This window comes from Apaloderma vittatum, unplaced genomic scaffold (genome assembly GCF_000703405.1).
Source record: "Apaloderma vittatum isolate BGI_N311 unplaced genomic scaffold, ASM70340v1 scaffold16330, whole genome shotgun sequence".
NCBI classification, from domain to species: Eukaryota; Metazoa; Chordata; class Aves; order Trogoniformes; family Trogonidae; genus Apaloderma; species Apaloderma vittatum.
In genome coordinates this window covers 22421-41630 of record NW_009693003.1, presented here as the reverse complement: position 1 = coordinate 41630, position 19210 = coordinate 22421, and the positions used below count along the sequence as shown (strand labels likewise).

Genomic DNA, 19210 nt, shown 5'->3' with positions numbered 1-19210 from the left:
TGAGCACAGCGCTGGGGCCGGCGGCGTTTGGGCTTCCAGCCTTTTCGTTTGGGACGTGGTGCTGTCTCTCGCCCCTCCTTTAGCCCTGGGGGGACGGGTCATAGTTGCGCCAGGTAGCGTTCCTCCTCGTCTTTAGGAAAAATTAACGCATGAGGCTTGGTAAGTAAACCTTTCCGAGAATCCTCTGTTCTTTCCATCAAAAATTTGGCTTTTTCGCCTTGTTTCTGTAATCGTTTTATGTCATACGTAAGACTAACTGGCTTTAGAGGGTGACGTTTTAGTTACAAAAGCTCAGTCTTGAATTCAGAGCGGAAATGGCCCTGGTTGTTTGCTCAAATCAATTTTGAGAAAGTCCCTTTAAAGGCTTAGTGAAAGTGAAACTGTGGCAGGAGTGCTTGTGGTGTTGGCTGGTGGAAAAGTCAAACGTTTATGCTGAGGCCTCTTTTGCAGTTTAACTGCAGTGAAATAGGGTTTTGTGATAAATGTTGGCGGTGCCACGTGTAAAGGGATAGCTTTTGTGTTTGTGAAAGCAAATTTTTTTTAATAGAGCATTAGAAAGGAGAAATTTAATTGGACACTCCAGTGGTGGTTTCAGTTTTAGTAGCTCAGTAAGAAATCACAAACTTTTAATCAATACTGTTCTATAGTTTTTATGACATGAATAACCAGGTTATAAATGCCACTTATAATTCATAGTCTTAAGCATAGGTTCCAATTTTAGACTGTATCTGGGTGCCACAAAGCCACGAGTACCTTCTTTGTCTCTTAAGTTAGTGTTGAGTAGAATTACAGTTATTAAATAATTCTTTAGCATAACCTAAAAGTGGGGAAATGATGGTTACAGATTGTTCATCAGAATTGCCGGGTGCGTTTTGGGAAAGGGGGAAGGCTGTGTTAATAACTTCAAATCAGTCTTTTGAAAATGGAGCATATTTGTTCCTTTCTGCTTTGTAAATACTGTGTTTTGTCTTGGCCCTAAAATAACATCATTCCAGCAAGAAAAAGAATGCGTGGTTGTCTCTCCTAGTTTGGACAGAGACTATCCAAATTACAACAATCAAACTGGAATGATCTGCTTGCTTAGGTAATCCTTCCAGCACCTTAGAAGAGACAATTGTCTCTGCAGCATTCAAAGATTCTTTTGTAGCTTATTGAAGCTGGGGTTGAGTTAACATTAACTGAGAAACTTACCACATGTTGGATGTTTGTCTGCTTTTTTTTTGCTCTAAAATTAATGTTTTTCTGAGCCAGGAACAGTCACTGAAATCAGAAAAAGTGGGTAGAAATGTTTGATTCTTCTTTTTTGTCCTCTTTTCTGCTGAGAGCAATGTGCTGATAAACAAGAAGGAGAAAATGAAACCACTCTGGAAGAAAAGTGAAACTGATTAATCAAAATTCAATGCCAATGTTTTAAATGGAGTTTTGTATAAGTTAAAGGACATCTTCTTCCATGTGATTCTCAGTGTCCAAGAGCCAGAAGTCTCCCATGCTTTAACATGCACATAGATTTTTATTACTTTTTTATTCTGTTGAGATCACTGCGTCTGCCTTTGCCTGCCCTCTCTGCCTTCCCTCTTTCTTGATTTTGGTTTGCTATGGGGTTAGGTTTTGGAGTTGGATTTTTTTTTTTGCTGTGGGTTTTTGTTTTTGTTTTTTTTCCAAAGGCATGTTGGTTTGGTGCTTGCTTCTGTCTCTGAGCTGAATGAAAATAACTTTTGGTGATGAATTCAGCCTAAATTCTGACCTCGCTACCATGTTTTCCCTAGCGATGGGTACTTTAATTCCTGGTCCAGATTTACGGAATGCTTCATCTCTGATCTCAGCCTCTGCACTTTGTGTTGCTTGTGCCCCATAGCTTTGCAGCGGGAGTGGGAAGACTGTCTCTTGGAGTATGAAAAGTGACACCCTGCGATTTTTATTGTTGTGATACTAGAGTTTTACAGTAACATTTCATGATACTATTAAACTTGTTTGCCTGACAAATGCTTGAGATTGGGGAGGCACATTGTCTGCTCTTAGCTCTTTGAAGGGCTCTGAACTTTACCTTACGATCTTCTCGCAGTGGAGCTTGTGGTTCTGAGATATTCTCTCTTGACACCTCTTTTCTGTCTTCCCAAAGAAGGTAATGATTCATGTTCAACCGTCCCCTGGTGTAGAAAGGCTGTTAAAGGAGGGAAGTGGGAGAAGCAGGAAGGCAGAGCAAGGGCATGTTCTTCACTCTGAGGGTCGTGAGACGCAGGCACAGGTTGCCCAGGGAACACGTGGATGCCTCATCCCTGGAAGCTTTCAAGACCAGACTGGATGAAGCTTTGAGCAACCTGGTCTAGTGGGAAAGGGGTTGGAACTACATGATTTTCACGGTCCCTTCTGACCCAAACCATGCTATGATTATGTGTTTTGGAGGGGATTTGGGTTGAGCCATCCTTTCCAAGGCAGGGCAGAACTGATTCGTCTATTTTTTTGAATTGGCACCTTCTGCAATTCCAGCTCACCTGAGGGGTTAGAAATAAGTTTAATTTTTCCTGAAATGACAAGGTCCGGTGTGGGGAACTTCTGCGTTATCCCTGCTCTAATCCAAGTTTAACCCCCTTTGTAATCTTTTATGGTAGTTTGGACTCTGGTTCCCTTTCCCACCAAAATGCATGCAATGCATTTTATACTCAGCTTTCTTTTTCTGAATTCCAAAATGTCACTTAGGCTGCTTGAAAAGGTACAATAAGTCATTATGGGAAAACTATATTAAAATATTTATTATTTCTCTTTCTTTTCCCTTCCGGTTGTGTTTTTGTTTTAAAAGAATGGCACAAAAGAAGTATTTAATAGCAAAACTGACAAGTTGTTTAAGAGAAGACAAAATCCAACTGTGGAAACCACCATATACAAATGAAAAAAAAGAAGCTGGTACAGAGATGAAGGTAGATATTCTCTCTCACTTGTTGTCACATGTCTTCCATGTCATACTGCTGGTACTTTTTCCCAGTTTTTCTTGCTGTTTTCCTAGGAGCTTGTACAAAAATATTCATCCAAGCTGAATATCAACGAGAACGATATGGAGAATATGCTTGAAGAAATACGGTGTAAAGCAGTTGAGCGTGGAACAGGAAATGAAAATTTTAAAGTGACTGGGATTGCAAGGCTTGATATATATCTGCCTCGTAGAAAAGTAAGTGACATTGCAGAAAATTCAGGATAAGTAGCTTTACTTTGGCCTTTTGAGTTCTAGACAAGTATCCAGTGCAAATATTTTCACTTACTCAACGTTTTGAGGTGTTTTGTATGAAATTTCTGTTAGATCTAGAAAATGTGAGGGGAGGGGGAGTTGCTGAGGTGTATTTCAGCTTACCAGGTACATTTCAGGTTGCCAGGTATCATGGCAAAGAAATATGATATTGGGAGCTCTGTAATTGTCTTGCCTTTAGAATGTAATGAGAAATTATTTTTCAATTAAGCAAAGTAAATTAGATTGAAGTGTCTATCTAGTTCAGTTTAATTCCTTCTGACATGACTGTTCATGTTAGCAGTAAAGAGCAGGTGGGTTTCAGCTGCAGAATGCCTGAAGTTGAATTAGCGTATCAATTGCCACAGCTTTTGTTTGAATGACAGCTTTAATTAAAAAAAGGAATTCCCTTGTGTGCAATAAGCAACTTGAAGTTGGTGTCATCTTAGGCCACGTACGGCTGATGACACCAAAAAGAACTCCTTTAGCTTTTAGCCGTGGCATGTGGCAATATTCTTACAGTGGTAACATTGTTCTCATGAAACTGTTGCAGCCCAGGCAGCTCACGAAACTTACTTCAAAATGGGCACGTTCAGTGTTGGAACTAGGAAATGAGAAGCAGGATTTGCTGTTGTGGTGGTACTCATCTGTTCTAAGTCAGGGTCCTAAAAGCATCGAAAAGATGGAACTGAATTAAGCCTTGCCCTTTTAAAGTCAGGCTTCAACCTCAAGTTGCACACATAAAACATGCCAGGATTATGATGCCAATCTACCAAATCAGCGTCAGCCTTGTCACCATACCAAATTTTGTGTCTGCGTCTGCCCTAGTCAGCTAAGCATGGATGGAGACAAGCTGGCCTGTACCGTGTGTCTTCACTCTGATAACAGCAAAAGAGAACTTCTGTATTTAGGGGGCACCTACAGGTTCTAGTCATCAGGAAGAGACGTGAGTGTTCACTCTGGAAAAGGGCAACACTTTTTTCTGAAGAATATCTGAGATGGTAACCTGTTGTCCTGGTTTGAGCTAAAACCAAGCCAATTCTCTTCAGTGATTCTGTTCAGGGAAGAGATGGCACTTTGTGCATTACCAGCGTGTTTTTGCAGACAGTGTCCACTTCTAGAAGCAGTAACACCAGGTTGTTTATAGCTACAACCAGGCGTTGGTATGCAGAAAGGGTTGGGGTTATACTTGCTCCCATAGTAATGAAAGTCACTGCTAGATGTTGTGTGCCACGATGGGGTGCTGGAAGTAAAAGGTTTGCAAATAAGTAAAATGTCACACCTCTGAGGGGGATTGGACAGGACAGGTGACCCAAACCTGACCAGTGGCGTATTCCATTCCCTATATGTCGTATCGAGTATAAAGCTGAGGGATCACAGACCATTAAGCCCTCTTCTTCAGTGGCCAATGTCCAAGGAGGTCTCTGTCTGTTCTTCTGCCTTCAGTCACAATCTGTGAGTTCCTGAGTGCAGTTCCCAAAACCAGCTCCTGTACCCTGTTCCCATCTGCTGTTGAGTCCAGTCTTGCCCAGTGCCTGGCTGCTCTGCAGCATCGGTGGTCATTGCCATCAGGGGGTTGGGTTCAGTACTGGTTTTGTATATATTTGTAAATATTTTATTTTTTCATTATTTTCTTATCAGTACTATTAGTGTTTCATTAAATGTGTTTTAGTCTCTTGACGTTATTCCATTTCCCTTCCCTTTTGGAAGGGCAAAAGGGTTAACAGAAAGCATCTGTCATACATTTAGTGGCTGGCCCAGCCCTAACCCTTGACACCTACGTGTCAGAAGGATTTTTTTTTTTTTTTTAATAGCTTTTTTTAAAACTGAATACTTGGAAAAACACAACATGCAGTCATAATTGTTTTCTTTTCTGTTGTGAAAAATAATTACCAGGACATGTGATGGGCTAAAGGACAGAGGGTATTAAGTGATTGCCATGCAGTTAAAACAAACAAATAGTTTCATAATTCCTCTTTAACTCCCCTATGCCCGGTAGCATTATAATTAATTTAAAATTCCAGTTTGTCTAATCCAGGACCAGAGAGACTAATAGGAATTAATCATAAGTTAGCCAGTCACAGGTAAGTGGTATAATTACAAGGCAGAGTTAAGATTAGAAATGCATAATTACATAAATCAGTTTAAATTGTTTGGTTGTGAATTCAGATTTATCTAATTCTGAATCTTCTGCTGTTACAATGTTTAATTCTAGCACTATACAGCGAGTACAAGACTCCCTGCCTCACTGCTACTGATATGTATGCCCAACCATAACCCCGTTAACATCATTAGTATTTGCAAAAGAAATTGTAGTTGTTGTAAAATAATTAATTAAGAAAATGTCCAAAGTATCTTGATGCTATGCTCTTTTTGCTTTCCTGCAACCAATAAAATTACTACAGAGCAGAAAAATCCCACTGGAAACTAACCTGTTCATCACAGGCAAGGAGCTCAGATCACAGTAAGTGTAATCACCCTTGGCTCTTCTCTTAAGGAGGTAGCGTGCTGTCATGCAGTATTAAAAAAAAAAAAAAAAAAAAGGACAACCACAGCACAGTTTGTTCAATTTAAGATTTTTCTTAGCATGTATCTGTCTGATTAGGATGTCCAGTGTCCCTGTAGGGCAGTTCTTCGTGTAAGAAGCTGTGGTTTAACAGGTAGAACACAGGGAAGTTGGAGCTGTGGAAGCAGAGACTTCTCTGTAAGTCCCCAGCAAGTACCTGAGGAGGCGCTAGTGGTCAGTGTTCCACATCTGTAAGTAACCAGGCCTGAGCAGTGACCGTTACCTTCTTGTCCTTTTGTGGTTTAAGCCTAATAAAATCATATTCTGCCTTTTTTGCTTTTTCCCTGTCTATATCCAATGTTTTTCCCAATACAGTGTTTTACTTCTAGCAGCCTTTTATAGCCAGAATTTTAAGCCAGTTAGGAACATACTGATTTTTTAGGTTTTATTGCTATTATGACAGAAATATTGTGTAGCCTTGCCAATTTATATTTATGGATTAATTTATTTACTTCACAGGATAGCACAGGAACATGCATTAAAAGAAAATGCTATAAAAATAATCATAAATAAGAAGCAGCTTGACCTGGGTATGTATCTCTAGTTGAGTATACTGTTATGACAATATTCTGTTTTACTGATAATCAGAAGAATTTCTTGTAACTGTTAACTGCTATTCCTTGGGAATTCCTGAAATTATGTTTGTCAGGTTCTGTTCTACAGGAAATGTATTAAATTATAATGATCAAAATGATTCTTAGATAGAATCAGAGCAATTACAAGAATCCTGTAATAAATGTTGGAAATCCATTTTTCAAGCGTGGAAACACTGAAAATGCATGTTTGAGAGAAGCCCGAAGTTTCCTCAAAAACCGTGTTGTCTAACAGCACATTCAAACTTTTGGTAATGCTTTACATGTGTTCCACTTGTCAGACACGTTGTGGGAAGTGATGGCAACAGCTTCTTCTTTACTGATGGCTGAAGCATCTGACATATTTATTTCCCTTAGAATTAAAGCCATGGAACTTATAATAGGAACTCTAATTCAATTCCCAGTTCCTCTGTCCTCTTACTGTTGTGGTGTTGGGATCTTGGACATCTTGTTATTCCACTTTTTGTCTGAAGATCAATGAACTGAAGTAGAAACAATTGTATTTTTTTGAATGTTCTGAAAAAAGCAAGTAAAGACACACAATACTCATTTAAAAAACACTTTTAAGATGCAAGTCTGATTCTAGTATCTGAGTTTTTGGGAGGGATTTTAACTGTGTTGTTGAGTCCAGTAATTACTGTAGTTCTTCAGTACAGTACCAGCAAGGTGTGGGGCAATTCACGTCATTTTGATGGTAGTGTTGGTGAGTTTTCTTTCCCCCAACGGTAGTACAGTATAAAATGGTCTTTCTTTGCAAATAGAGTATTTGGATTGTTTTCATTGTACTCTTATTTTGCAGGCAAAACCCTTGAAGACCAGGGTGTAACACACAATGCAAAAGTGATGGTACTTCAGCTGGAACTGAGTGATGAGGAAACTAAGAGAAAGGTTCAAGAAGAAGAACTCCAATGCAAGAAAGAAAAAGAAATAAATGACAAGATGCAAAGAACTAAGAAGGGTTTGGAAATTCTAGCAGAGAGAGGTAAGGGGGAGTTGTTGGGATTTCTTTTTTTTTTGTGGGGCTGTAGGGGGGAGATACATGTTTGTTAATTCTTGCAAATCAAAAATTATCGTCTCAGTGGACTTTTAACATAGAAGATTGCCTGTACTGTAGCCGGATTTCATTTTATACTTTTCTACATTTCTTGAAAACTGGATTTTAAGTTGACTAAAGCTTCCTCTTCTTACGTAATTAGAGTGCTAGAAAACACTTTGAAAAGGCTACAGTATGAATCAATCATTATTTAATTGGCACTTGACAGTTAAGAGACTGATGGCTCTTTAAATTTATTGTACACATAAGCACAGTGGAATAATATATTGTAAGTCATTACACGCTTTTTTTTTGGTGGTTTATCTCAGATATGGCTGTGTGTAACCATGGTTTCATTGTGCAGAACGGCTCACTCGTCATTCTCATCTCTGGCTGTTCTTGTTGCATTTGATGTTCGTTGCTGGCAACTGTGGATTAAGTTAAAGGGATATAGTCAATTAACAGTAATAATTTCTCAAAATGAGGTCGTGTTTGTGAATTGCATTGCTAGATGGTGAGTTTAAATCACTTCTCTGTTCTATTGTTTCAAAAACGCACAAACAAGAAACTGTGAAACTGAGTATATAATGAATTCCTGCCAAATGCACAAATACCTGAACAAAGCTTCTTTTAGCAGTCAGTGACAACCTATTTCTTACTATAATATCAAATTTTGGACAAATGAAAGAAGTTATTCCTTTTATGGACTAAGGAATGATTTTAATCCCAGCCCTTGAATCCTGTATTTAGCCTCTTCGTGGTATTTACCACTGACTGGTAGTTAAAGCACAAAGCCGTGATACAGAGTGGGTGAAGGTTCTGTGTGAAGTGTAGAAAAGATTTCATAACCCTTTTGTTTCACCTGGGAAAAATTGCACGGCAGAAGCTTTTGATCTCGGCAAACTCCTGCTTAGCTGTCTTTTGTTTACAAGAAAATAATCTTTTCATTTTCAGTCAGAAGGAAGTGAAAACAAAATCGATAGTTTGGTTATAAGTACTAAAGATGTGGGAAAAGGAAAATACTTACTGGTTTTTGTTGGGCTTTTTTTCCAGTTTTATCAACTGTGCTCGGTTGTAGAGGGTTTTTTTGATAGTCTATGCTTTATTTGATAAAGCATTTCAGATGTTATATTGTGTTAAATGTCAGTATTTTCTCTTCTGCAAACAATTTTTTACAATTCATGTGATGAATGTTGTCTAATGTGTCAAATTCCTGGATGAACAGGGCCTTTTCCTTGGTGTGCCTTCTAAAAGTTCCTCCTGTTTGTCTGATCAGGACCATTGTCCAAAAAAACCCAAACCCACAGGGGAACCCCTTATGTAAATCAGCTTTTTTTGTCGTTTGTTTAGTTCATTTTTTTTGTTTAACCATGCACTTAACTGACACAGTGTTGCAACAGCAGAGTTACTCTGTTGAAGGTGGTACTTGCCAGTTTAAATTGTTTTTTCTTATCTCTCAGAGGAGTACTTGGATCCAGATTCTGTTCCATATCTGGACATAGCTAATCAGACTGGAAGGTCAATCAAGATTCCTCCTCAAGCTAAAAAAGTAGGTACAAGTATCTTATGAAGCTACTAAGATGGTTTTTTACAGCTTGATTCTTGAAGCATTTCAAATGTGCAATTGAAATACAGTCAGATGTCTTTGGAGAATGTAACCCTGGGTCCACTAGGTGTTTGCTTAATAGAAATAATTTTGAAATAAAGTAGAACTTTCCAACTGGGAATTTTTCAGTCATCTGGAGACAGACCTCTGATCACTGATCCAGTTGCAGGTATCTTGCACTGACCTGTGTGTGGTCCGTAAGTGTATGTATGTGTTTTAAAATGAGCTTTAGCTTTGTTATACCCTAGCACCTATTTAAAATTTAAGGTGCCCTACATGGAAGTAACTTGTTCATTAGGCCTTAGTTTCAGTTGGAAACTTGATGAGCTCTCAAAATCGGACCTTTTAAACTAGTTTTGGGATCTTCTGCACTGTGACCTCTCTGAAATTTAAATTTATTCACTATTCAAGAAAGTTCCAGGTCCTCAACTGAAAACACCTCTGGTTGGGTGCATGGATTGAGTGACAGTAGGAGTGACACACCTGCTGTTGGCTACTGGAGCAGAAGGAAAGCAATAGGTGCTGTATTTTGAGACTGCGTGAAATGTTCAGGTGCATGCGATTTTATCAGTATGGAATGTAGGTGAAAAGAAATAGTATTTTGCATTTCTGTTCTCATACTGTAGGAACTAAAGTGCTTTCCTGCCACATTTAAAATGTAATTTTCAGTTCTGAAGTTTTGCAGGAGGTGAGTTGTTAGGTTTTACAAGACAGTTGTAATAGGAAAGCAAAACAAATTTCACACTGTTAGGAAGAGTAGCACCCAGAAGAATGTTTAGCTCTTTATCATTCATCACTGAAAATCTGTCTAGGGTTGCATTCTTAAATGTGGTACAGTGTTTCATGTGTCAGTAACATTTGTTGCTTTTAATAAGAAAAAAATCCAACATTAGCAGATAAGAGGAACGTAAGAAGCAATCTGAAAGAGCGCGGCTGTTACAGAACTGGTACAGTGATATTTTTCTAGGAAGAACAAAGGCTTTAATGGATTACCTAGATAGTTCTGTAGTTACATAAGTGAGTTGGGGAGGTGCAAAAAAAAGCCTCAACCTATTTTTCTAGGCCCTTGTACTGGCAATGGCTTATCATGAGAAGGGCAGAGCGTCAATGAAGAAGAAAGAATATGAAATAGCACTGCCGTATTTGTTGGATGCTGATAAACACTTCTGGTAAGAGCCTTTTGAGTCCTCACATCTCTTTAGTGTCACCCAAATACAGGAGGAGCATTAGCTCTACCTGTGTCGTTTAGTCAGGGCCTGTTTTGGCCGGGATTGCTTCACACCTCCACTGCAGATGGGGAACAGCAGACAAAAGCTCTGGCTTGCAGTGACAGGTGCCTTCATGTAGAACAGTTGAAACAGATACTGCCACTGGGCAATTTCATCTTGCATATTAACACAGACAGAAACTGTCAATATTTATGTACTATGCTTTAAATGACCTTAGCTTGAGAAACAGTTATAGGTACTCATTTGCAGTTGCTCCTGTGAAGTAGTAATTTCTTGTAAAATGTGGAGCATTTATCTGAGGTCAGTAACCAAGGTGTCACAGGTAAACCAGTTTTCTGCCAGCAGTTGGAGCCTTAAGTTACTCTTTTGAGATCCCCAAAAGTAGTAGTGTCTGCATCTGTTTCTCACCTGTGCATGTGCAAGGAGACTGGCTCAGAACTTGGCATGTTCACGTGCGCTAAGACAGTTTCTCTGTCCTCTCAGCAATTACACAGTAATTGTCATAAACAGTAACAAGACGAGTTGTGGCTACTGTAGTTCTTAGATGCAGTGTTGTCATTAGCTCCCTGTGTATTTGTGAATGTGATGGGAGATCAGTGCTTTATTAAAGTCCCGCTGACTTCAGTTTAGTACCTCAAATATGAAGCATGTGCTTTCTCAGACATGTGAGCATGTATAACCTCTAGCATGTTGTTTCACTAGTTTTAAAAAGTGTGTGGAAAAACTAAACAACACTCTCCCAGGGAAAAAAAAAAAACCAAACAAAAAGTAATTTATTTTATTTTCTAGTGAGTGTAGCACAGAACTGCTGAATACTGTCGATAATTACGCGGTCCTGCAGCTGGATATAGTGTGGTGCTACTTCCGCCTGGAGCAGCTGGACTGCTTGGATGATGCAGAGAGGAAGCTCTCCACAGCACAGAGATGCTTCCAGAGGTGCTACGGGGAGAACCATGAGAGACTTATTGATATCAAAGTATGCCGGGCTTTATTTAATTAGGGCGGCTTTCTTTTTCTAAATGTTTTCAGTTACTGTTCAAGTATTACCAGACGGATTTTTAGAAGTTTCTGAAGTTTTCTTGTGTCTCCTTAGCCTGTAATCTACTTGTTTCCTGGTCAGCATAGTGAAGCATCGGACCTGACAAAAAGGTCACGCCAAACTTGCATTTATATGCACAGACGTCATCAGTGGTTTATATGTGATATTTTATCTGCACACTAAGTGTCACATAGTAATGACTACGTCTTCTTTAAATGCGTAAAGTTTTCTATTGATGATAAATTGATGTTCTACCATATGCTTCTACCCACATGCCCTCCTCTCCCCCCTGGTTTAAACAACTCTATAGGGAAGCTATGGTCGCGAGAAGGTTTTATTTCTACGGCTTTACCTCCTTCAAGGGATAGGACACTATCACAATGGCAGAGAAAAGGAGGCTGCTGAGTATATTCAGAAGGTAAGATGCCTTTAGGTAAAACTTCTGAGTAATTTACACCAGTCTTTGGACTCTGTCTTGCACATGTTCTTTGCTTACTCAGAAAAATGGGGAGGCACTATTTTGTTTGTGTGTTAGCAACAGCATAAGTAGTATCATTTTGTTCTTTTTCTATGCAGGCATCTCATTTATATGAAGAGCTGTCCATAGATCCTGATAAAGTTCATCGCCTCTCACTCCTGGGATTCTCCGAACAGGAAGCTCGCCTTGCCCTGCGAGCATGCCATGGGAATGTAGAGCACGCTGCCAATCTTATCACCAACAGGAGAGAGGTATCGTGCAGTGAAAGTATTAAATCAAGGATCATACTGGTTGGGGTGTACGTCAGATTGTGTTTTATGTGACTAGTGCAACGTGGTGCTAAATTGAGGGGTTTGATTATTGTGCTTTGGCACTGTTAGCGTTAACTGACAGCTTGACATCACAAGCTTGAACCCAAAACTTAGAAGGGAATCTGTCACCAAACAGATGGTATGAGAGAGCCAGAGACCCATGGTTGTGGCACAGAGGTGCCCAGAAAGACTTTGCACCGGTGTGCAGCTCAGCAGGGCTCTGTATGCGAATAAAACCACCGTGATCAAGCTGTCCCTCCTGGGCTTGGTTGCCCTGAAAGACAAGGGACTGCACAATAAACTGCTGTGAGGGTAACCATCGAGTTACACCATGTCATGGCTTTGGACATGGAGATCCAGGAGGGGAGAAGGATTTTATGTTTTTGTGAGTGTGCTAAAGTGAAGGAAGCTGAAGTGAAGACAGCGTCGTCCGGATCTGAAGTGCCTTTGGTAAGCTGAGGTGGCACTTCTAGACTTCAGACAGTGAAACGTGGACAGATAAGTCAAATGGCTGAGAGAAGGGCTTGAACAGAGCCCCTTGGCTGCATGCCCAGTTCTGACTGTACGTCCTTGGCAAATCTTGTCTGTGGGCCCATCTGCCAAACGGGTTTATCACTTAGTACATGGGGCCCATAATAGCTGTGATAGCATAAGATCCGATCCGCAGAGCGGAAGTATGGCAACAGTGCTAGCTCATGGAAATGCAGCTTTATTTAGTAACGAGTGTCTGGCAGCACAGTCTGTGTTTTTAAAAAAAATTTAAAAGTCACTCTTTCTCAAGAGATTCAAACTTGAAGAAGTAAATCCAAGAAACCCTATATGCCCAGGGGAAGGCTGAAGCATTCTCATGCCTAGTGAGCTTTGTAATGGCTGTGTTCTTGCAGGAAAAGGCACAGATAAGGAGGGAGGAGAGAGCTAAAAGAAGGCAGCGACTGGAAGACATAAATACCTTGAAAAGTATGGGCTATTCAGAGAGAGCTGCTCAAGTAGCTCTTCATAATACACAAGGAAACCTGGACCAAGCCTTTAAGGTAAGCGCTTTTAAAGAGCAGTACTTCTGTATAAAAAAAATCCCACACTTGTTTGCTTTTTTATTTATCGTTTAGTGGATTCTCGTTTTCTGTAGTCTGTATTTGTTAGCTCATAGCTATCTTCTCGGAGCAGAACTTTCACCTCCTAACCATTGGCTGAGGTTTGCTGATATCAGCTGTTGGGCTAAAAACACGTCCCACGCTGAGGATTATTGTATTTCTGTTGCTCTATTCTGAGCCCTTTCTGGTTTTCTGTAGTTTATTCTAGACAATCCTGAGTTGTTGCTGGAAGATGATGATGATGATCCTGTGACCATGGACCAGTTTCAGGTTTCCCAGGAAAGTATTGATCAAGTAAGTTAGACCCCTTGATTTCTTAGAAGTTCATTGTCTTGCTTCTGAATTATGCCTTCAAACACACAAGGTCTTCCTTAAGCAAAGCTGTACAAATATTCTTTGACCTGTGATACTCAAGCTGTCACGCTTGCCCTGTCTGGCATCTGCTCTTCATGGTGAAGTCACACTCAGGCAAAAATGTTATCCATGTGTACTTCTGCCCCTTACACCAACCTGTCATGCATGGATGAGGAGGGAAGTCTGTGCGCTCCAATGCTCTATCCTAAAAAAGACAAATAAGACCTTTATTCAAGCATCCCAACGTTGCAGTACACAAGGTAAACAGTTGGAATGTGTCTTTCTCATCACAGACTGTCTGAAAAGCTCATCAGTAGTTAGTGTGGCTATATAATCAATGTCACCTGGGCCAAAAAAAACCCATTTGGCCTAGAAAAAGTGAATAGCATGTGCCCACTCCTGATGTGCTGGAGTGCTTTGAAGTTGCCGTTTGAAAAAAACAGGAAGACTTGGTCTGATACTAGACAAGAGGCCCTTAATTCTTGTCAAGATCCCCATTCCTTTATAGGTCACTGCCCTGTTGTTAACTGTTCCAGTAAACCAGAGTCAGTGTCCTGGAATTCTTGGCATGCAGCGATTTCCTCCGTGCAAGAGGAATGACTGGCAGATGCAGTCAGATTCCTGTCAGACCCTGGTGTTGAATGAGCTTGAATTTCTCCAGATTTTCTTTACTTTTTTTTTTTTCCCCCCTCCTGTAGCTGATGTACATGGGTTTTAGCCGTGAGTCAGCAGAGCAAGCTTTAAAGGTCTTTAAAGGCAACATCCACTTGGCTTCTCAAACCCTTGCTCACCATGGGGGAGTTCTTCCTGCTTCGCTGCAGCTGTCTCCAGAAGGGTCCAGTCCATCAGAAGAATCGGCTTCATCAAAAGACTCGCCTACAGAGTCTGCAGGTAAGGATGGCGCGTGCAGCAGGGAAGGAGGAAGGCTCTCGTATGGCAGGATTAAGTGATCTCTATGTAATTACTGGTAGAGGGCCTTGAGTAATGCCCTAGACTACTTCCTTTAGTAACGCAGTTACTCCAGGGAAGCTGTAGCCCCTGCCCTTGGCGAGAATGTGTACGGACCGTAAAGGACACGTATGAGCTGCAGGCAGTGCGTGAGGTGGATGCAGCCCAGAAGAAAGGGCAACCCTCAGAAGCGTCCTGAGAGGAAACAGCTGCTGGGCAGGCTCTGGCCTGGGCACACAAGGCTGGAGGCCTCGGTCGTCTGCATCTGTGGAACATGAGGCCCTCTCTAGGCCACCAGCAATTCTAGCTTCTCCCACCTAATTGTACTGGCTTACACCAGCTCGCTTCAAAAACCAACCCCCCTGCCCTGCCGTACTCTTTCAGAGAGCACGTGCTAAGTCTCTGGAGCACATTCCCCAGACCCGCCGTTGATGATAACGGTGTTTTGGCTTGCTAGCATCTGATTTCTGACTGCTGGGAAGTTTATTCAAAGTCTGTGCTATACAGTCAGTTGATTTCACCACGTACTCCTTCCTCCTGTCCCTTTCATGTGATAGAACTGTAATTAATACTCACCATTTAGCAAAGAGGAAACTCGTATTTATTCTCTGTTATATGCCAGAGCTGTAGTGATCCTTGTCGTTACAGCTAAGGGTTTTCCTACAGCTTTAAATAATGAGAAAAAATGGCCATCCTGCAATATTCTCTTCAGAGCAATTTAAAATAAGTAGTCTTACAGGTACAGACTCCCAGAGCAGTGATGCTGGTGAAAGAGAAAATACCAACTTGTTTGACTTCACTGCTGCCTTTTTTTTTTGTGTTGGAAGGATCTTCGAGTTCACCAACAGATGAAGACATGGAGACGGATGCAGTCAACGAAATCCTAGAGGATATTCCTGAACATGAAGAGGATTATCTGGATTTAACACTGGAGGAAGAGGAACAGATCATCCATGAATACTTATCCTATATACAAGTACCACAGCATTAAATCCCATTACATCTACTTCAGTTGTGTGTATTTACCTTGACAAATTGAGTTTGGATTATAAACGCACCTTCAGCTTATCTTACTAAACGCCTTGAACTCAGTTACACTATAGGTAGAAGACTTAACTCCTGCTTATTTATAAATCTGCTTAAAGCCTACATTTGTGATACATTGTAATTTATTGTCATAGCAGAAAAATAGAAACATTTATTTTCAGAAGAAAATTTAATAGAACTAAACTATATTTTTGTGAAATAAGTTAATTCACTTAGTATTCAAGTAAAGAAGCATTTCTATACCATTTTAAAATACCAGCTTTAAAAAAAAAAAGTGAGTTTGTAAGTCAGAAAGCTAGCTCGTGAGGTTATAGAGGTATCAGCTGTTCGCCTTTGCTTCTGGAAGATTTCTAAGAGACATTGATGTATCTGTTGTGCATGGATTTCTACTGTGTTCTGCTTGTCACTTCCTGCAGGTGTTACACAGGCAATAAAGAAAACTATACGCTGCTGCTGCTTTTCCTAAGAGTCTTCTGTACTGTGGTTTTAAAAACTAGGAGCAGCTACCTGGCAGGGCCCTGTCCGGTCAGACCCCAGTGACCTGTGCAGTGGCGTTTCCTTTTACAACTAAATAACCGGTTTCCCCACACAACTCTTAACCTCTTGCAGGTACGTGGCTTAAATTGGGTGGATTTCATGGGTACTACATGATTTTCTTTAATTACCTGTTGAAGAAAACTTGGTTGAGACACTGTCTCTTATTTTACCCAGCTTCAGCGTTCTGGAGAAATAGTTGGGGGAGATTGTGTGTGTTTTATAGCAGCCTCTCTTCTGCACTCCTCTTCCCCGGGAACAGAACTTCTTCTCCTGCTTGTCAGCTTGCCCTGAGCGTCGTTCTTTCCTTTCCAATGCTCCCGTCTGACGGCAGAGGGAGCTCATGCCCCAGGCGCGGAGCTGGAGGGGCCGGGCCCGGGGCGCGGGCAGGGAGCGAGGCCCAAGAGCCGCAGCTGGAAAATGAACCTTCTGCCTGGTGACAGATTGTCCTTGCCCAGCATTTATCGGTGGCGAAATGAGGGCTTGAACTGTGTTGATACTGGAGGAACTGGAGCTTTGGCCTGCAAGACGACTCCTCAGTTCCAGCAGATGGACTTCACAGGCTTCAGCAGGGGATTTTTTAGAATTTTTTTTTCTTGCCTACTTTGGTCAAGGACAGCAAAAAGCAAGGACTGATTACACTCTTCAGGACCTATTTGTATGTCATACTTCTGTATCAAGGCAAGTGCTATAAAAATTGAGTTGTTTGTATCTTGTACCAGAAGGCTGAAGCATTTCTAAAGCCAGAAATCTAAGCTTCTGAACGGGAAAAAAAACCAAACCAGCCCCAGCAACCATTATACCCTGTGTCTCTACAGGCAAGGACTGAGGAACCACTGGACAAAATACAGAGCAAAATGAGAATATTCAAAAGACTAAAATTGAAAACATACCAAGCAATGGATGTACTTCTACAAAAAAGTAGGTGGGAAAGCACAAATGTATTCCTTCCTTTAGCCAGAGGGGTTCCCAAACCTGGCATTACTTGATGCTAGCCCAAAGGCAGCACTGGGCTGTGCAGGCAGGATTTCTCCTCTTTGAAGTGGCTTACACAGCAAACTGGCAGTGACAGCTTAAGAAGCAAAGGTTTGTCCTTGGGGAAACTTAGAATTAGCATCATAAGACACAGCGCTTGTCAGGGAAGCCACTCCTTAATGATATAATTCTGCCAGCATAACTGTGTGCAGTTTTAAGTGATTAGCAGGGCAGGAGGCAAGAGCTAAAAGCTTTAAGTAAGTCAATTTTAACTATGCATTTGGAGACACCGATATGTTTAGCAACAGGCAGAAGTGGTAACGGCTCATTAATTCCACCCTTTACGAGATCTATGTCTATTCAATCCATTTGCTAATTCCATCTGCAGCTGCTGTATGGCCAGACGTGTCTAACATACTGTGTGCAAAGTTTTAAACAAAAGGTAGAGCCTGGACCATCTGTGCAACTCCATCAGTCTCTGCCAAAGGCTTCCTACTTGGCACTGCCCTCCTCAGCACAATACCAACAAAATTAGCTGCATAGCGAGCCATCACCCCAGCAACCAAGAGGCACCATCTCACACACGTTTCTCACGGGGCCACTACCGAGCTACAGTGACCAGATCGAGAGGTTTACGGTGGAATTAAGCCTACGCTATGCAGATGATCTCCCAAATTAGTCTCTCATGGTAGGCATTTAACATAATTAAAATGCTGTTTCCTGCTAGCTGTGGAAACCTACCAAGGGAGAGCTAAGGAAGCTGCTCGACAGGAGAGGTAGGCAGGGTACAGAGCAGCAATGACACAGCGTTAACAGTTTCAGAGCAGGCGTCATCAGTGCCACCAGGACGAGCACTGAGCCAACATCTGCGGGTTTATGTTGTCTGTATTTTCCCTTAAGGCTGGGCTTTGGGTTGTAGCTCACCACCCCTTCTCCTGACTAGGAAAACTGAGCTCTGGCAGGCTGGTGCCTGGTGGGAGGCAAGACAGAGCTCTGTGGCGTCCCTGACTCCAGCCCCAGCAGTGAGGGAAAGGCAAGAAATATTTACAAAAGTACGTGTTTGTTTTCCTATATTGCAGCCATTCTTAACTGCTGTGCAGCTGCAGCCAGCCAAATTCCCTCTAAATAAGAAAATAAAAACTAAGCAGCTAGTTGGGTGTAGATGCCACATGTTTATTAGTCCATTTAAAAAAAAGGGTTTCAGCATTTTTATCTTGCTGTAGTACAGAATAAATAAAGACATAAAAATAGAAACATGTGGTTACATATTTTTGTACTGGTTCTACAAAGAGTTGTATCTGCAAATAGAAAAATAGAAGAACCCTTGTTTACTCATGGCTCAGTGGCTATCAGAGAGGAGGAACCTGGAAAAAGACTGGGAGGAACTTCTCTTGTTTGATTGCCTCATGCTAACAACCCAGCAAACCAAGGCCACACGTGGCACGCAGTAAATCCTTCTGTTTTGCCCTCCTCTCCTCTGAATAAACACCACTGGACATCCCCAGGGGCTAGAAGGAAAACCTTTCCCCCGTGAAGACAGTGAAGCAGGGGGCCAGGCTGCTCAGAGAGGTGCTGTGGTCACCGCTGCAGACCCAGGGATGAGTGAACAGGTGCTGCAGCACAAGGAAGACACAGGTGAGGCCACTGATGCCTCCTTTGCTCGGTGTGAGATTGTAAGAGGTAAAAAAGGAACCTGCTAGGCTGTTGGGAGGAGGACAACTGCTGTGCCTTGGCAAAGAGCTCATCTTGGTGCAAAAGGTCTGAGGTTTAGCTTCTTCTCTAGCTTACATTTTGTCAAACAAAATAAAAAACAAAAAATTAAATTCTGTCCTTCTACTCACAGCTTTAAACTTCTGCTGCTGAGCCATACCCTCCCACATTAGCTGGGCTGATCAGCAAAAAATGACCCAAAGGTCAGCTGTGAAAACTGCTTCACAGCGGCATTGCAGGGCCCCTTTCATTGCTACATTTGGCTGAACAGAGGGTGTGCAAGCGGGCAACAGGAACGGAGAAAACATTTCTCATTAGGTACTAGACAGGCACAAGTGTGCAACACCTCTGGGCCAGAGGGAATTGAAAACAGTTGTAAGTAAAATTCCTAATTAGACACACCCCGAGGTACGTCACCTGAACCACACTGCAGTCCTTCCTGACCCCAGTGCTGCTCGGCTCAGTCATCAGCAGCGACA

General features: G+C 41.5%; 1 protein-coding gene across 2 annotated transcripts; it reads left to right on the top strand.

Moving 5' to 3' along the window:
- The first annotated feature begins 2797 nt into the window (after positions 1-2797).
- Positions 2798-15964, top strand: NUB1 (negative regulator of ubiquitin-like proteins 1). Of its 2 annotated transcripts, XM_009877583.1 has the most exons (15): positions 2799-2915; positions 3002-3167; positions 3314-3318; positions 5623-5681; positions 6243-6313; positions 7176-7358; positions 8870-8958; positions 10078-10184; positions 11034-11220; positions 11594-11701; positions 11860-12012; positions 12957-13103; positions 13362-13457; positions 14216-14408; positions 15293-15915. In XM_009877583.1, exons 1-15 carry the CDS (start codon positions 2799-2801, stop codon positions 15454-15456), a joined length of 1845 nt encoding a protein of 614 aa, XP_009875885.1. In that variant the 3' UTR covers positions 15457-15915. The 2 variants fall into 2 exon arrangements, with proteins under 2 accessions (XP_009875892.1, XP_009875885.1); XM_009877590.1 differs by lacking the exon at positions 3314-3318 and having other exon boundaries at positions 2798-2915; positions 3002-3163; positions 15293-15964.
- Positions 15965-19210: the final 3246 nt, after the last annotated feature.